Raw genomic sequence first — 18,491 nt, forward strand, 5'->3', positions numbered from 1 at the left:
CAGCTGTGACCTGAGGTGGGACTAGAGATGTCTGGGAGTGACGGCAGCATCATGGCTGAAGGCATGGCAAGCAAGACTATGCAGTGTTAAAAACCAAAGCAGCACTGTTCCTGCCTACCACTGCTGTCAGCGCTCAGTGAAGCCACACAGCACACAGTTCAGTGGCCAAAACGAAGGAGTAAATAACGAATGATAGGACGATCTAGGAGACAGGTGTGGCCAGAAAGGAAGATGTGTAGATGACATTACTGGAAAGAAGGTGAAGAACTGAACGGTGTCCTGGCATGTAAGATCCCAAATGCCCAGAAACCTGCATTTCATCACAGTCAACCAGGACTGAAAACAGGTTTGGGAGACAGCTCAAGGGTGGACTGTGTACTTACCATGTTTGAGGCCCTATGTTCAATTCCCAGCTACACCAAAACCAGCAAAGTGTTGAAAATTGTGAATAATGTAATAATTAGAATTTGGAGGCAGAAAAAAGGATAGACATAAAAACATCTATTAAAATCTGTGGTAAGCAATGCAAACCTAACAAGAGTTTGAAACTTTATATGCTTTCCTGCTTTATGAAAACCAGTATGTAGGATATTTTTTTGAGCAATTAATCCCTAAGAATATATGCCTAAATCACTAAACTTGCTGATTACCTTCATTTAATCTGTTTTAGGCCATTTTTTTTAAAGGAAACTCTGTATCCAATAATGACAGGACAATAAAAATTTTTAAACAAAATGAGATAAAATTACCAATATGGGGTACCAATGAAGGACTTCCGTTTGGCAATTGTAGCTGTTATCTGTGCAGAAACTCCAAAATCAGCTATTTAAAAAAAAAAATGAGAGAAAAAAACATTTAAGGTAATACCTACAGTGACTTTCAATAACCATTTTCATCAATTTCACAGGAATGAAACAATCTTAAACATGTTAACAGTTTTTAACTTTGGTAGCACAACCAAATGAATTCCCATGTAATAAACATGAATCAAACAACAAAGGTTAAAATCAAATAATTTTGATAGGCAATAAAGTGCTCAGGAGAACTGAAGCTAACACATAGCGATATTATAATGTCTAGTTTCTCGGAGCCTTACTAGAAAGGCCCTTTGAGTAGCTGTAAGTTCTTTTCACTCTCTACCAGATGCAGAATGACATTTGCAGACGAAGACGCCCACTGGTAACTATCTAGCCTGAACAGACACCGAAACACAACATCCCGCAGAGCCTTACATCCACAGCGCTCTGCAGCGGAAGCCAACGCTGACCACTAACGGAGACTGTTACTATTCCTTAAGTCTGCTCAGCTGTCACACTTTCTAGTGTGACTGACGATTTTAAATCCATCCTGAGGGTATGGAAGGTATGGAACATGGCACTAACCTCAGCTGCTCATAGAAACTGCTCAATAAGAAGACACGAAGGGCATAGGCCGGAGCAGAAAAGGGCGAATCCTTTCTGCTTTTCCCTTCCTGACAGGCTGTTAGGGAACTTATCTTGTTAATTACTAGATAAATATTTTCAATCTGATAAGTCCTATAGCAAGATGTAGTTCAGAGCAGTTGTGTTTGTTATTTATATTACGTAGCTGGGGACAAACCCAGTGAGTGCCTTGTTCATTCTGGGCAAGGATGCCCACTTAGCCTCCATCCTGAGCCCTATTATCGTTTTTATTTTTATTTATTTATTTTTTTAATTTTATTTTTCTTATTAGTTACATTTTGTTAACTCTGTGTCCCAGCTGTAGCCCGCTCCCTCATTCCCTCCCCAACCCCACACTCCCTCCCTGGTCTCCTCCCTGCCCCTTTCCAAGTCCACTGATAGGGGAGGACCTCTTCCCCCTTCATTTGACCCTGTTTTATCAGGTATCTTCAGGGCTGGCTGCAAAGTCCTCCTCTGTGGCCTAACAGGACTGCTCCTCCCTTGGGGGGGGGGGAGGTCAAAGAGCCTGCCCTTGAGATCCTGTTAGAAATAGTCCTGTTCCCCTTACTTTGGAAAACTACTTGGTTACTGAGCTAACACAGGCCACATTCGAGCAGAAGTTCTACGTTATATCCATAGATGGTCCTTGGTTGAGTGTCAGTCTCAGAAAAGATCCTGTGCCTGGATATATTTGGTCCTTGTAGAGCTCCTATCCTTTCCATATCATACTAACTCCCCTTCTTTCATATGATTCCCTGCACTCTGCTGAGGGTTTGGTTATGAGTCTTAGTGTCTGCTTTCAAACACTGCTAGGTAGAGTCTTTCAGATGCCTTTTGGGTAGACTCCTGTCATACGTTCAATGTACATCCCATTTGTCTTTCTAAATGAGGATTGATCATCTTCACCCGTGTCCGCTTTCTTGATTATCTTCTTTAGGTATGTAGATTTCATTATGTTTATCATATCTTGTAGGTCTATATAAGCGAGTATATACCATGTTTGTCTTTCTCTTTCTGGGATATTTCACTCAGAATGATCTTTTCTAGATCCCACCATTTGCCTGCAAATTTCATGATTTCCTCCTTTTTGATTGCTGAGTAGTATTCCATTGTGTAAAAATACCAAAATTTCTGTATCCATTCCTCCATTGATGGACATCTGGGTTGTTTCCAGGTTCTGGCTATTACAAATAAAGCTGCTACAAACATGGTTGAACAAATGCCCTTGTTGTGTACTTGAGCAAATTTTGGGTATATACCTAGCAGTGGTATAGCTGGGTCTTGAGGCAGCACTACTCCTAATTGTCTAAGAAAGCGCCAGATTGACTTCCAAAGTGGTTGTACCAGTTTACATTCCCACCAGCAATGGAGGAGGGTTCCCCTTTCTCCACAACCTCTCCAGCATGTGTTGTCACTTGAGTTTTTTATCTTGGCCATTCTGATGGATATAAGGTGAAATCTCAGGGTTGTTTTGATTTGCATTTCCCTAATGGCTAATGAGGTTGAGCATTTCTTTAAGTGTTTCTCAGCCATTCAATGTTCCTCTATCGAGAATTCTCTGTTTAGCTCCGTTCCTCATTTTTTAATTGGATTACTTGGTTTGTTGCTTTTCTGCTTCTTTAGTTCTTTATATATACTGGATATTAGCCCTCTGTCAAATAAAGGGTTGGTGAAGATTCTTTCCTAATCTGTAGGCAGTCGTTTTGTTTTGATGACAGTGTCTTTTGCTTTACAGAAGCTTTTCAGTTTCATGAGGTCCCATTTATTGATTGTTGCTCTTAAGAGCCTGTGCTGTTGGTGTTCTGTTCAGGAAGTTGTCTCCTGTGCCAATGAGTTCTAGGCTTTTCCCCACTTTTTTTTCCAACTGATTTAGAGTATGTGGTTTTATATTGAGGTCCTTGATCCATTTCGACTTTAGTTTTGTGCAGGGTGATACATATGGATCTATTTTCATTTTTCTGCATGTAGACATCCAGTTGGTCCAGCACCATTTGTTGAAGATGCTGTCTTTTTTCCATTGAATGGATTTGGCTTCTTTGTCAAATATCGAGTATTCATAGGTGTGTGGGTTTATTTCTGGGTCTTTTATGCAGTTCCATTGATCCTCCTTTCTGTTTCTATGCCAATACCATTCAGTTTTTATTACTGTTGCCCTGTAGTACAGCTTGAGATCAGGGATGGAGATACCTCCAGATGATCTGTTGTTGTACAGGATCGTTTTGGAGATTCTGGGTTTTTTGTTTCTCCATATGAAGCTGAGAATCTTTTTTTCAAGGTCTGTAAAGAATTGAGTTGGTATTTTGATGGGAATTGCATTGAATCTGTAGATTGCTTTTGGCAGGATGGCCATTTTCACAATGTTAATCCTACCAATCCATGAGCACGGGAGATCTTTCCATCTTCTGATATCTTCTTCGATTTCTTTCTTCAGAGACTTGAAGTTTTTCTCAAACAGGTCTTTCACTAGCTTGGTTAGAGTCACACCAAGGCACTTTATGTTATTAGTGGCTATTGTGAAGGGTGTTGTTTCCCTAATTTTTTTCTCGGCCCTTTTGTCTTTGGTATACAGGAGGGCTTCTGATTTTTTTGAGTTGATTTTGTATCCTGCCACTTTGCTGAAGGTGTTTATCAGCTGAAGGAGTTCTCTGGTTGAATTTTTGGGGTCGCTCATATATACTATCATATCATCTGCAAATAGTGACACTTTGACCTCTTCCTTTCCGATTTGTATCCCCTTGATCTCCTTTAGTTGTCTTATTGCTCTGGCTAGGACTTTAAGTACTATGTTGAAGAAATATGGAGACAATGGGCTCGTTTTTATTTTTTACAAATGCCTATTTTGAAATTTCATTTGTCCTAAATAGTTCAAAATAACTATCCCACATTTGTTATTACGTTCTTGTTACCAGTTAATAAAGTTACTATGTTGAACACTTTTCCTGTTTTAAACTCACAGTAATTCATTACTGGTTTTGAACTTTATTTTAATCATACCTTGTAAGTTAGTGTTTGAAGTAAAGCAACACTTAGCATCTAAATTATATTCTTTTTTTTTTTTTTTTTGTCCCCAGAGCTGAGGACCAAACCCAGGGCCTTGCAATTGCTAGGCAAGCACTCTCCCACTGAGCTAAATCCCCAACCCCTAAATTATTTTCTTATATAAATAATAGTGTGTTTGTTTTTTAAAGTTAGATAAATGATGTAAGATTTTTGGAGTTACTGGATTTTTAATGTTTTTTTTTTTTTCCTCATTTCTGGTTACAATATCATAAAGATTCCCTACTAGAAGCCCAACCCTTAGGTTTAGAAGTAAAAGAGTTATCTAGTGCGTATTATTTCATAGTATCTTTGAAAAAAAAAATCTGCTTCTTGTAAAGAACAAACTTTACCCTTGCTTAGGGGAAGGAAAATCAGACAGAGAGACTGGTCCTACAATGAGATCACCATTGAAAAAGTAAATAAGCTGTCCCTGGGAATGATCTAGGATCTGGGACTTATAGTCCTGAAAAACAAACAAAAACCCAAACCAAATCCAGCTACATTTTAGAAAAGCTTTGTGCATGCAATGGAATTCTGATTTACTTACCTAATTTCACATGACCGTTATCCGTTAATAGAATGTTAGCGCCCTTCAAAGTGAGAACATTTAGTTGAGTGGGAAGCCGACATTTTATTAGGTGAAACACATAATAGGTTAACTATACAAATAACCACAGCCTTACACCTAGAAATACTTAAATTTGAAATGTGTTCCATTAAAATGTTACATAATTATAGGAAAAATGATGTCCACTTTTTAGGTAATTTCATGAGGTTTACATAATGTGCTCCCTTAAAAGGGGCTCCTTGCTAACACGCTATGAATGCTAACACAGAGGTGATATTCTTTCACCTAAACGCTACTTCCTGGCTGATCACACACAACTGCTACACTAAAATGCTATTTTAACCTAGCATTTCAATTGCTCTGATTATGCTTTAGACATGATTACTATATTCTCCACCCTTGTTCCTCTACCTCCAACCAACCAGGGAAAGAAACAGCAGAACCGTAGAAGGGGATGTGGGGAGGAGGGTTCTAAATACCTGGAATGTCATCCATGAAATGGAGCTATACCCACTTACGATACCACTGAGCTATGGGATAGTGGAACAAGGAAGAAAACGCTATGGGGTCTCATGGGGTTTTTAATGAATGCCCCTCTGCTCATTTAGACTTCTGCCAGTCTTTGATATGTTCTGTCCCTATTGTCAGGCTAATTTTCCTAAGTTACAACTTCTATCATTCCACATACACAACACAGCTTTTGACCCATCTGCCCTTCCCTCCATCCATCCCTTGCGCTCTCTGAAAGACCACTGACTGCCAGCCAGGTACTTTAGTTCTGGTGTACACAGATGAGCAAGTGCCGGTGTTTGTGTATGTAAATGGGAAAGAAGATAAATGATATCTATGGACCAACAAAAGATTCAAAGTCAGGCAGGAACAATCTTTGAAGACAAAGCATGGAAAGGCAGTCCTCTGAAAGCTTATGATATTTAAGCAGAGTCTCAATGAAGTAAGGACAGACAGCTACACCTAAATCTGGAACAAGAATATTCTAGGAAGAAGGAACATTAAACACAAAGAAAGACCTAGAACCAGAATGAGCCTGAAATATTCCAAGAACAGAAAATTTAGTGTGGCTGAGATATACTGAGTAAAACAGAGAGGAATAGAGTGTGAGGCAAGCTCTGAGAGATGCTGCAGGGCCTGGATCATGCATAACCTTGCTGGCCATGGTCCAAGCACCCCCATTTCTCAGTAGGTACCATGGGAAATCAACGGTGCCAACAAGCAGGGGAGTAGCACGATCTGACTGCAAAAGGCCATTCTATTAGTCACATATAACGGTGACTACAGACCCACTCACGAATGGAAGCAATGCAACCAGCAATACAGGGGAGATAGACTATAACGACAAGGGCTGAGGCTGTGGGGACGGTCAGAATTTACCCGAACTAAAGCCTGACACCTGAATCAGAGTACAAGGGAGTACAGAATTACCAGGCCAAGCTTATCACCTATGAAACCGATATACTTTCTATTCCTCAATAATATAATATAAATAATATATTCTCCATAATGGCCTCATGCTTCGCTTTATATTTCTGTTTGTACTATTATTTCACTTGGAGAACATGGCATTCTTCACTTCTGACAAAAACCTACCAGCCCTTCTTGTCGTCTGAGGACAATGACATGGACTCTTCCTCAGTACTGACCTCTACAGAAGCTCATTTACCTTTAAGACAAAGCTCTTTGTTCATGTCTTTTAAGTGGCTTATGGAAAATACCCAGAGTAGGAATTCACAAATTCACTTATATTCCAGGAAACACTAGAATGTATGGGTATACGGGTGTTTTCTGAGGACAGAGTCCAGGGCTTTCATCAGGGATCAGGAAAGCAACATGAATCACCTTTCCCCACAAAAGGTTAAGAAGTTTTATACTACAAAGACTTGAGAAAAAAAGCAAAACAAGAGAATGGTATAAGGAAGTAAACAAAGAAAGAACCATTCTGACTGAAGATCGAGTATCTATAGAAACAGCATCCTTACTAAGCTAATCCCAGCTTGTCCAGAGTGCTGCTCTCTTCCAAGAGCCACAGAGAAGACCACAGACTGTCGGGGCCCCATTCACCTGCACTGATAGATTACCAACTATATCTTACATAAGATACATTTTCCTAGGAGTGACAAACTTAGTTGATAATGCAGTAAACACAATTTACTGTAATTTTTTGGAAGCTATGGAGCAAATTTATATCATATAAACAAACAGTTACACATGCGTTAATCCAGCCAGGTGTGGTAGTGCTTGCCTATTATAATTCCAGCAGACAAAGACAAAAGGAACAGAAATTCAAAAACATTCTCAGCTACATAGTGCGTCTGAAGACAGTCTGATCTATTTGACATGATGTCTCAAAATAACTCCAAAACCAAATGAGAAAACTCCAACCTAGCCCACTCAATCTCACACTTTACAGAGGCAGACTTTATTGTATGTGTTCCTGCCTCCACAACGCCACTCTAAAATGTAATGATAGACAACATTTATCACTGATCACTCATGTTTATTACTATAGTATATTTCAGGTAGCAAGCTTATTATCAAGTAGAATAATCAAAAGAATTCTACACAGTGATTGAATTAAACTATTTAAAAATGAAAAACAAGTTATTTAAAAGTGAAAAACAGGTCAAATAATATAATGTATACCTTTATATCTCTGTGCATTTTTCCTTTACTGTGAAGATAATACAACCCCTAGAGTTTCAAAAAAATAGAAAAATAAACAAAGTTTATCAAACATAGCATAACTGAGCTGTAGTCACTATTTTATTTACTCTTTATAGAAAACCAAGTAGCAAATATCAGCTTATTATAATTAAGTATTATAGAAGACAATATAGTCAAGAAGAAAAAGATAAAGCTCATAAAGAACCAGTGATTTTTCTAAAATAACATTTAGTAAACTCTGCAAATCGTTTGAATTTTTAAAGTGTATGTCCCACTAGAACCAGAATAAATTTTAATTCCTCTGATATTACTGAACTGTAAAGCCTTTCTTTGTTATCAAGCAAATATACAGACCCACAGTGCTTGAATTCTAGGTTATAATCTTTAGGCTTTGCAGTATTAATTGTAAATACAGCTTGCATTTATAACAATATATAAATGTATTAAGGGCCAGAAACAGTTTGGTATATAGAGCACTTGTCTACCATGTATGAGGCCTGGGTTCAACCCTCAGCACCACAAAAACAAAACAACATAAAAAAAATTGTATTAAAAGTCTTCAAGAGTTTTTCAAACTAGATTATCTTGTCCATTAACAGCAATACACAGTAAGTAAACATTTAGTAATCTAGTACTTTAAATTTGACTTGCCTGTAGTGTTTCTCTGCTAACATATGCAATCTGCAGTTCTGAGAGGGGTCCAGTTACTGTAAGAGAAGAAAAAAAAGCAAGATTAAGCAACACGTTTTCCAGTAAGTGACCAAGTTTATAAATCCAGTAAGAACAGACTCAATATACCTAAACAATTCCACTAAACCCAATGCCAAAAAGGCAGAGCTTTAATTTTGATTCTTTTTAAGTTCAACATGCTCATTGTTGTATCCCCAGTGTTTAAAACAGTGCCTGGCACAGAAAAGCCAGGTATTTATAAACAATTGAATGGCTAACATTGATTACATTTTTATTTTACTCATTGCTGATCCAATATTCACAGATGTTAAGAGAATGGCCAAGTGGCTTACCTAGCTCTCATTACCTTCTTTATTGATGAGTAACATACATCACAGCTGGCTTTAAATCAAACTTTTTTCCTAAAAGCATTACTATTAAAGTTATAAAAGGTAATGTTCACCATGAAAATTCTAATCAATACAGAAGTTAAAAAAGCAAAGGTACCTTCTTTATCCATACTCAATAATATAAAAAACTGATTGGCCTGCTCTTTGATCACCTCCCCCTGAGGGAGGGCAGCCTTACCAGGCCACCGAGGAAGACAATGCAGCTACTCCTGATGAGACCTAACAGACTAGGATCAGAAAGAAGGAAAAGAAGACCTCCCCTATGAATGGACTGGGGGAGGGGCATGAGGGGAGAAGGGGGAGGAAAGGAAAGATTTGGGGGGGTAAAGGGAGGGAGCTACAGGGGGGATACAAAGTGAATAAAGTGTAATTAATAAAAAAATTTTAAAAAAGGCTTGGTTATAAAACTTGATTTTATACAGGCATTTTATATAATACATGATCTTCAACTTATAATGGGAAATGTTCCGGATAAACCCATTTTAGGTTGACAATAGTTTAGGTGAAAAAATGAGTTTCGTATGTCACAAATGACATCATATATAAGCAGCCCTGGACACATGAAGCAGGACCTTGTTGCTTAGTGGAATGTGCAGCTTGCTACCATTGACTAACATAAGCAAGAATACTGGTGCTCCTACTCTACATGGATATAGAAACGTAGCCTCCTAAAAGGTTACATTCAAAATTTGGCATACGGTTTATACTGAGTGTATGTGCCCTTCATGCCACTGCTTAGGTCAAAAGCCTGTAAACTGAACATTTAGGTTTATATGTACTACACATACAAATGAGCAAAAGCAAACTCAGCACACACGATTCTGAAACCTGCCCTTTCACTACCATAGACATTTTCCTACAGCAACATACATGCCTTAATTTTTAGCATAGTTGTAATGTAAATTGCACTGAGTAATCATCATGTGCCATTTAAGATTGTGGAAAGAAGAGGAGGCCCTCTCGGTCTCCTCCAGAAGCTCCTGTCCTGGGTTGGGCTGGCCCCACCTCTGTAATGGGGAGACAGAAAACCAGCAAAAGCAAAGAGTGTTAAATACACGGCACCCTTGACAAGAGCCTCTTCAACAGAGGCCAGTGCTGTTCATCTCCCACATACAAATGCCCATGGAAGGAAAGCTGCAAACCCTCCATGGAGAGAAAAGTCAACTAGGAACTCCAGCTGACTGCAACCTTCCTAAGTCAATTTCTGCTGGGTTTTTGTTGGTGCTGCCTTTGTTTGCTCTGTCATCAGGCTACCCCAGGCATTTCTGTTGGATGCTGTAAAGTCATGAATTGATGTTATACAATCTATCTAAAGCTTCTATTTATTTGCTACTTGCTACCTGTTCTTTTTCTTTTGCTTGCTATATACTTAATGACCTCACTCACTGAAAACTCAGAGTGTGGCTATCATAGATCATTCACTGGATGTACAGAATTATACAAACAGTATTTCCTGTGTGGGCACTCGGTATGTGTTCATCTGTGACTGCACATGCACGTGTAGGTGTATGTACGTGTGTGTAGGTCACAGAATGATGCAGCCTATTTTCCTCAGCTACTCTTGATCTTATGTATTGAGACAGGCTCTCTCACTTGAACCAGTCTGCCAACTCAGCTGGTCTAGCTAGTGATCTTGTTCTGGGATTCTCTGCGTCCATCTTGCAAGTGTGGGATTCACAGCTCTAGCCTGGCATTTATATGGTGTTGGAGTTCAAATTACTGTCCCCACACCTGCATGGCAAATGCTTCATCCTCTTGGCCATCCTTTTAGCTTCTCATGTTTAAACTTCAGCATGACAGTATTAGCAGGTAAGATCCTAGGAGATGAACCCCATGAGATTAAGGCTACTTTCTAAGAACAGTATTAAAAGCAATGTGCCAGTCTTTGCTTCCCTTTCTTCTCTTCTACCATATGACATCACTAGATGAAATCACATATCTTCCTGGACACTGAACTTGCTAGCACCTTGATCTTAGACTTCTCAGTCTCCAGGATTATAGGAAATGTTTTTTTCTGCTTAAGGATTACCCAGTTTCAAGCACTGACATAGAGAGCACAAGTGACTATGAAATTTGATAACATCGTGGTTAATCTTCATTGTCAATGGGATTAAGTAACAATTGGGAAAATCTGTGAGGCACATCTGAATGTGTCTGTGATGGCCTTTCTATAGACAAGTGGACCATGAGGGCTCTGACCTAATAACTATATTGATATTCTGATGTTTATAATATCATGGCATTATGGAGAGGCATTAAGTCGGAGGTGTTGGGGTGGCAGTGGGAAGAAGTATGTCACTTGAGACATGTCCTTGGTGCTGTATCTTGCCTTGGACCTCTCCAGTATTGACTTTTCCTTTGCACCTTGTCAGGCAAGACGTAAACAGCCTCCTTCACATGCTCCCACTGCCATGATGGTCACTCTTTTGGCTGTAGCCAGGTTTCCATGAAGTAATTAAGGTCCTTGCAGTATGCAATACTCTGTGACTAGTCTGTAATGCTGTTGGCTTATGTAGACATGTCAAATAAGCTTCCTTTTCTTTTTGTATATACCTCTCTACTCCCCTGTCTCCATGCTGCCATTATGTGGGGAATAGTATAACGTCTTAGGTTGCTTTATCCAGTGAAAGAGAAGGTCTTTTCTTCCAAGAATCCCAGTGCTTATAAAGTTTTTCTTTAATTTATTTTTAAGAGTGATTACTGGGTGAAGGATATGGTTTGGTGGTAGAGCACTGCTTGCCATGCCATGGTCCAGGTTTCAATCTCAAGAATCACACATGCTCTGCCTGGCTTTCAAGGCTCCCACCTGTGAGTCCAGCCCCTAAATGTACCCTTCTAGCCTAACTGGAGTGACCTCTGCATGCCACAGCGCCACCGCCACTCCACAAAGTTATCTATTAGAATACATTTCCTCCTGTTTCTACCCAAGACTTGCCTATCTTCTCAAGACAAACAAGGCCCACTCTCCCTATGAGCTTTTGAAGACACTTTCAAAGAACCTACCATTCCCTTTCTCCTTCTTTGATTGTGGTTGTAATATAATAAAACACTAGTTTATAAAATAAAAACACAGCAAGAACTCCACTAAACACCATTCTTACCAGGAAGATAAAGTGATATAAATGAACTCTGCATAGTAAAATTCCCATCAAAGTGGCCTTTCACCATCTTTAGTATAATCAACCACGAAAACATCTTAGAGTCTCCACATCAGGGAACATGAACTCAAATTCTATACCAAAAAAAAAAAAAAAAAATCCAAATATTTTCTGAAAAAAATTACTTTTTGAATTATGAAGATACTGTGTTTTACATTAATCAAAAAGTAAATGTGCAGAGAAAGAATAAGCCTGCTCTGGTCAGAACCAGGATAGAATTGGGAGACAAAAACAAAACAAAACCCATAGAAAATAGTAAAGTACATTTATCTTATAAGTCCTCTGTATTATACCACTGACTCTCAACAAAAACAGTTTTAATCATTTTCTAATTGCCTAGATTTTTGCACTAAGAGACTGAACAAACATTTAAGTACTGCTCCTTGAGTATCTGAGAGCAAAGCCAATGACTTTAGAATCACCATCACTTCTCTTACTGAGAGAGACAGCACTTAACAGGCAACTTATAGGAGATAACAATCAGTTTCAGAGGTTTACTCCACTGTCATCATGGCAGAGAGCATGGTGCTGGAGTAACAGCAGAGAGCTCATATCTGATTCACAAACTGCAGCCAGAGAGAAAGCTCACAGTCCGCCCGCAGGGACATACCTTCTCCAACAAGGCCATACCTCTTCCAACATGGGTCACACCTCACACCCCCTAATCCTTCCCAAGCAGTTCCATTAACTGGGGCTAAGCAGGCAAACCTATGAGCCTAAGGGGGGCAATTCTCATTTAAACCATCGAACTCATGAAATTCTGTATCATGGTATTCTGTCATCAAGAACTTTGTATTTCTGTGAGGGCAGAGTTTATAAAGTCTTGAGCTAAGTACAAAGTTCCTTCAAAGTCAGCAAGTAATTCCAGAGTGTACAGCTTTCTCTTGTATAAAGGAAATGCCCCTTTCATCTTTACATATCAAGCAATTAACAAGTAGAAGTATAGCTTTCTTTTCTTACAACAATACTGACATTTGGATACAACAGAGAGCAGACTAAGAAAGTCTGATTAGCATCTATAAGCAACTCTGTCTCACCATGATATATGTCCTGTAAAGAGCCACCTCCACAAAACTCCATGCAAATCCAAAGTTTATCCCGCCTGTGGAAAGAAAACAGTCATGCATTATGTCTTCGTGATTAAAATGCTTTGCAACGCTATCTTGCATGCTACAACACTGAAAAACTACACAAGTGCAACTTGTTATATTTTTAAAAGCTAATTAATCCCTGAGCAAATGACTTATTTCATCGCTGCAATCCAACCCTAGGTTTTACTACTTAAGATACAACAGTTATAGAATATAAAACTGTCTTTAGGCACATTCAAATGAAACTTCTCTTTAGTTAAAAACTTCCTGTCCTACAGTTTACCCATTTACCCATATTAGCACATAAAATGTCAATCCACCCCAAACACATCACTTTGGTAGTATTCTTTACCAACAAATGTAAATGTTACCTTCAGATGAAGATTCCAAAATAACATTTCCAGAGACTATAAAATTGATCACTGTTGTTTAGACAGTGTTTCTCACTCATATGCTAAGTCAGTATAGTTATACAGTGATAGAAGAGATAATTAGCAAAGATTTAAGTATCTTTTTTTCTTTGGTTATTCCTTTATTCGATCATTTATTACTTTTTCCTCTTAAAATACACCAGGAACTGTATTGTTCTCTGGGACAGAAATTCTATAGGAGTATCTGGACTTGGTAACTCTAACTGTTCCATAGGTGAATGAATGTATGAATGAATAAAATAATAAACCAATTAGATCAGAGGCCAGGAAAATGCCACTGGCCCAAATCTAGTCTGCTGCGTGGTTTTGTATAGTACTGGAACAATAAATGATTAAATGGTTGGAGGAGATCAACAGAATATATTTGACATGTGACAGTGATGGGAATTTTAGTGTTTCACTAGAATACAGTCATACTTGTCCACTCATATACCATCTAAGCTGTCCTCAAACCAAAAGAGCAGATTTGAGTAGCTGTGACAGAGGTCATGCCACTCATAAAGCCTCCAATTTACTACATGGGTCTTGATAGACAAATATCACATGTTTTCTCCCATGCAGAAACTAAAGTGTCTGAAAGTAGAATAGGGGCTATGAGGGAAGGGGGAGAAAGTCCAGAAAATGAGGAAGAGGGAAGAGTAGTGAGGATGGACAGGACCTAAGCAAGTTATATGCATCTCTCATGGAATATCACAGTTGTCTTATTTAGGGTTATCATGGCTGTGATGAAATACCAGGATTAAAGCAATTTGAGGAGGAAAGGTTTTATTTGGCTTACCCTCCCTCATCACTGTTCATCCTCATCACTGTTCATCACTGAAGAAAGTCAGGAGAGGAACTCAAACAGGGCAGGGACCTGGAGGCAGGAGCTGATGGGGAGGCCATGGGATCTCCCACATTAATTACTAATTAAGAAAGTGCCCTACAAGCTTGCTTATACCCTGATGTTATGGAGATATTTCCTTAATCAAGGATCTGTATCAAGTTGACATAAAACTAGCCAGCACAACAGTGAAACTTAATAATTTATATAAATAATACACAGTTATATTTTTTTTAAGAAGATACCACCATCTTATAAAGAAAACTTTTGTGGAATTTTTGGATTATGTGCTATGAAAACCCAGAGATGGTTTCTAAGGAAATCAAGGGAAGGTTTTGTGAAGAGACAATATTTAAATTGGGGCTTGAAGTTCAAGTAGGACTTCACCAAGGAGAGACAGAGATGGGTCTGTGCAAAAGAATGGAAACTTGAAAGAAGACACCACCTCTGAGAGACTGGATAACAGACTATGTGCTACTTGAAGAGACAATGACCACAGGTAGGTTGGGTCACACAGTAAGAGATTCTTGGTTGTGGACTCCTCAGCACAGTTTCCTTCACCTGTTAGTTTGTCAACATCTCTCTTGAAATGTTGCCTTTAGAACCAAGAACTATTCTGAGCAGTTCGTGATACCGCATTAAGAAGCAAAGCTGTTGGTGTTAACAGGTCAAACATGACGGTGGTTGGGTTAGCTAGGCCGGAGTGCTGTCTTGGCTGTGTACGGTAGACAATGTGGTGTACAGCAACCGCATGGGCTGCCAGGGTGGAAAGGTCAGCTAACTTGATGGTGTGGGTATCATGGTTCCAGAAGGTAAGGCTGCAGAGAATAAAAGAAATGAGAAACCATGTAAGACTCACAGCCTACCAGTGTGCCTTATGAACGGAATGGGAATGCCAGCACCACAGCTAACATATACATTTCTGCTGTTGCTTCTGATATGGCACATAGCAATGAATATAACCCACAGAAGTATCAGGTGGCTGCCCAGTGGACAAGTTTTAAGAACTTTCAGAGTAGCTGGCTATGGTCTTATCCAAAAAGCTGAAGGCGAGGCTAGAGAGTTGGCTCAGTGGTTAAAAGAACTTATTTTTGCTGAGATCCCAGGTTCAATTCCCAGTCCCCAAATGTTGGGTCACAACTGTCTATAATTCCAGTCCTAGGGGATCCCTGGTCTCTGAGGGCACCAGACACCCATGTAGTGCACATATGTACACACAGGAAAACAACCATGTGCATTATGTAATAAAATAAATAAATTTTAAAATAAAAAACCAGGAAGGCACCTCTTATTAGAGGTTACTATGCTAACATGTTTAAGTTCTCCCTAGAACCCAAAAGCTCTCTTTACTGAAACGCCATATTCTATTTCTTTTATTAATGTACGTATGTTTTGGCCAAAGAAAAAACTTGGATGCAAGCCTTAGGGATAAGGTCCATCTCTCCTGAGACAGGGTCTCTCAATGACCCTACACTGGTAAGCTAGAGAAGCCCCAGTGAGCCCCGTCTCTGCATCCTTATCACTGAGATTAGGGTTGAGTTAGCAAGCCTGGTATTTTATTTGGGTCTCAAGGGCTGGACTCAGGTCCTTGCGCTTGCAAGGCAACTGAGTTACTCTGCTAGCCCTGGAATTCTAGATGTATTCTGCTTATCAATTTTTTTTTTCTGGATCAATAGTTAACAAAGATTTTTCTATCTGCAGGATGCATCTTACAATTTATCTTACAGTCATTTATTTAAATGACCTTAAATTGTCCTAGGAACTCAGTGAAGATGTAAAGTCATTATTTTTTAAGAATAAAACCATTACAGTGAGATGGGATCATGTGGCATTGCTTTCTACAAAGGCCAGGCTGGTTGCCACTTGTAAGTGCTCACTGATGACAAGATTAACAATTTATTCATGATGTTTGCTGGGGGGTGGCTGATGTTTGATTTGACTGTATTTTTTAGAAATCATCTTTCTCCCTTTTGCAAATTAGTCATTGATTCTCTCTAATCTTCAATGTCTCTTCTATTTGTGAAAGGACATCTACTGACAGTGAATGGCAGTCACATCTGCTAAATGTTCAGTGTGAGATGGAGCTTATATAAATCTAAAAGCTTAAATTCATTAAAGTATCTAGTTGCCTGGCAATTACCTCCTCACCTGTCATCTCAATAATGCCTTTCCTACCCTTTACAGCTTGAACACAGTTCTCCACAGTAGAGAAAATGAACAGGGGACAAGTTTTCTGGTATCTTTCAGATTCACTGCCACTGTCTTCCACTTAAAACGACTCCATTCCCTGTCTCTTTTTACTTAAATCCAGTGTTTATTTATTTTATGCAGTGACTTTTTAGTTTAAAAAGCAAAGAAAAAATATGAACTATATTTGCTGATACCATTTAATGATGCTAAAAATGCTTTACATTTACTCCATTTGGTTAAAATCTCTTATTATAAAAAATTAAAAAGCTTGACTCATCAGAATGTCTTAGAAAAATGACTCCATCTGTCCCTGAACGTCTCCATCATGATGATAACTCTGCAGTGCACTGGGCCATTCACCAAGCCATCTGTCCAGTAGGACAGGGCTGAGTCAATGGGCCCATTTTATGCAGGCCAACAAATTATATGGATCTTTGTGGCTAGGTATCTAAATTGAAATAAAAGTAACCACACGATCAATTTTAAATGAACCAGCATTAATGCCCTGCCTCAAGAAACACTTAGAAGCTTTCTCTTATTTTGTAAAATTACCTTACTACCTTACCCCCAAAATCAATAAAAATAATAGAAAAGTAAATGAGGGTGTGTGTGTCTCACTATTTTAATCTCCCAGTTTGATGTTTATTAGAATTTATAGAGACAAAAGTTCTAACTAGTACATTGATCCGAAAGTCTTATTCCCAAAACATACTTTTTCATCTTCCCATATACCACAGACTTAGAAATAATTAATATATTACATGTGATTTATACCTTGTTCAAAGCACAGTATGATTAAAAAGTCAAACACAGCTGTGAGCAGGACCACCTGGACTCAGCACTGCTGGGGAACGGCACACTCGGTTGCTTCCCCCTGGGACGAGTGCCCTGGCCCACAAGGGCTGCACCGCTGTACTCAAAAGTAACTCAAGTTCATCTTAAGTCGTGAATGTGAAAAATACAAAGTCCAGTAACCGTTAGATATTGTCATATAGGCTAATTCACTGAGAGTCAAATTTGAAATCTTTTGTTTCATTTTAAAATAGATACTCAAAAATATAAAGACAGGTGACCCTGTCCAGTGTGCTCTGTCTTTAGGGAATATAAAGTGACTGACTTACTCCAGCAACCCGCAGGACAGCCTGATCTGAAGTCCCAATCCCCTCACAATCTAAGGAGACCCTAGCAGAAAACTGATGAGACCCAAATGAAGCGTAAGGTGTGCCAAGGCATCCGTCTGACGCTCAGGTGTTGATCTGACTGATACGCTGTGGCTGTGTTCACACTGGGGGCAGGTGAGGGAGGACCTACACAAAGAACTCTATTGCCTTTGCAGAGCTTCGGTGTAGTGTTCCAAAATCAAGGTGTCCTTTAAAGGGTAACCGTATACCTAGAGGAACAACTGCAGGCTTTTTCTTGTCTAAAGAAAAGTTAGAAGGAACATGGAGTTAAATTATCCTTGGCTTTCATAGGTTCAAGGATATGCCTTTGGTATTTAGTTTTCTTTCTTTTAAGAGAAACACAAATATTCAGACGATATGCATCAGATATGCAGTGTGCTATTATTTAAGTCACCAGAGGAAATTTCATTACTAGACTAGACTTCATGCTGATGAGGCTGAAGTCCCTGTTAAGAACATCAAGAACTCAGCTACAGGAGTACAGTCGAGATCTCTTCGTGAGGTGAGACTATTACATGGGCCTCTGGACATAACTATTTACTGGGTATCTAGTAAGAGAACTCATGGTCTGATTCTGATCCCTCAGGGCAGGTTTGTCAGAGGTCAAATCACACTTGCACATCTTCATCTTTTGGTCTCAATCCATTATAAATACACTGTAATAGTAACAACAGAAGAAAGTCATATTTTGGGGGTGGTGTACCAAACTCCAAACCCCTTGACTTTATAGAATAAGCTGGTGCTATTTGGATTTCTAGGGCTAAGTAATAATATGGGCTGAAGAGGTATCAGTGAGGGAACGGACAGAGCCAGGCTTAAATCCTGCCAATA

At 39.1% G+C, this 18,491-nt stretch overlaps 1 protein-coding gene across 2 annotated transcripts in view; it reads right to left on the reverse strand.

Annotated features, from left to right (window-relative positions):
* The window catches only part of Map4k3 (mitogen-activated protein kinase kinase kinase kinase 3), a 149,644-nt gene that overhangs the window by 56,205 nt on the left and 74,948 nt on the right, over positions 1-18,491 (reverse strand). For both annotated transcript variants that reach the window (XM_055618857.1, XM_055618848.1), the window contains exons 4-8: positions 12,982-13,046; positions 8,359-8,414; positions 7,687-7,734; positions 5,008-5,050; positions 750-822 (exon numbers count right to left, since the gene is read on the reverse strand). In XM_055618857.1, the coding sequence (XP_055474832.1) occupies positions 750-822; positions 5,008-5,050; positions 7,687-7,734; positions 8,359-8,414; positions 12,982-13,046 (285 nt within the window). The remainder of the gene's footprint in view (positions 1-749; positions 823-5,007; positions 5,051-7,686; positions 7,735-8,358; positions 8,415-12,981; positions 13,047-18,491) is intronic.

The sequence above is a fragment of the Psammomys obesus genome, unplaced genomic scaffold (genome assembly GCF_907164565.1).
Source record: "Psammomys obesus unplaced genomic scaffold, mPsaObe1.curated_primary_1811, whole genome shotgun sequence".
NCBI classification, from domain to species: domain Eukaryota; kingdom Metazoa; phylum Chordata; class Mammalia; order Rodentia; family Muridae; genus Psammomys; species Psammomys obesus.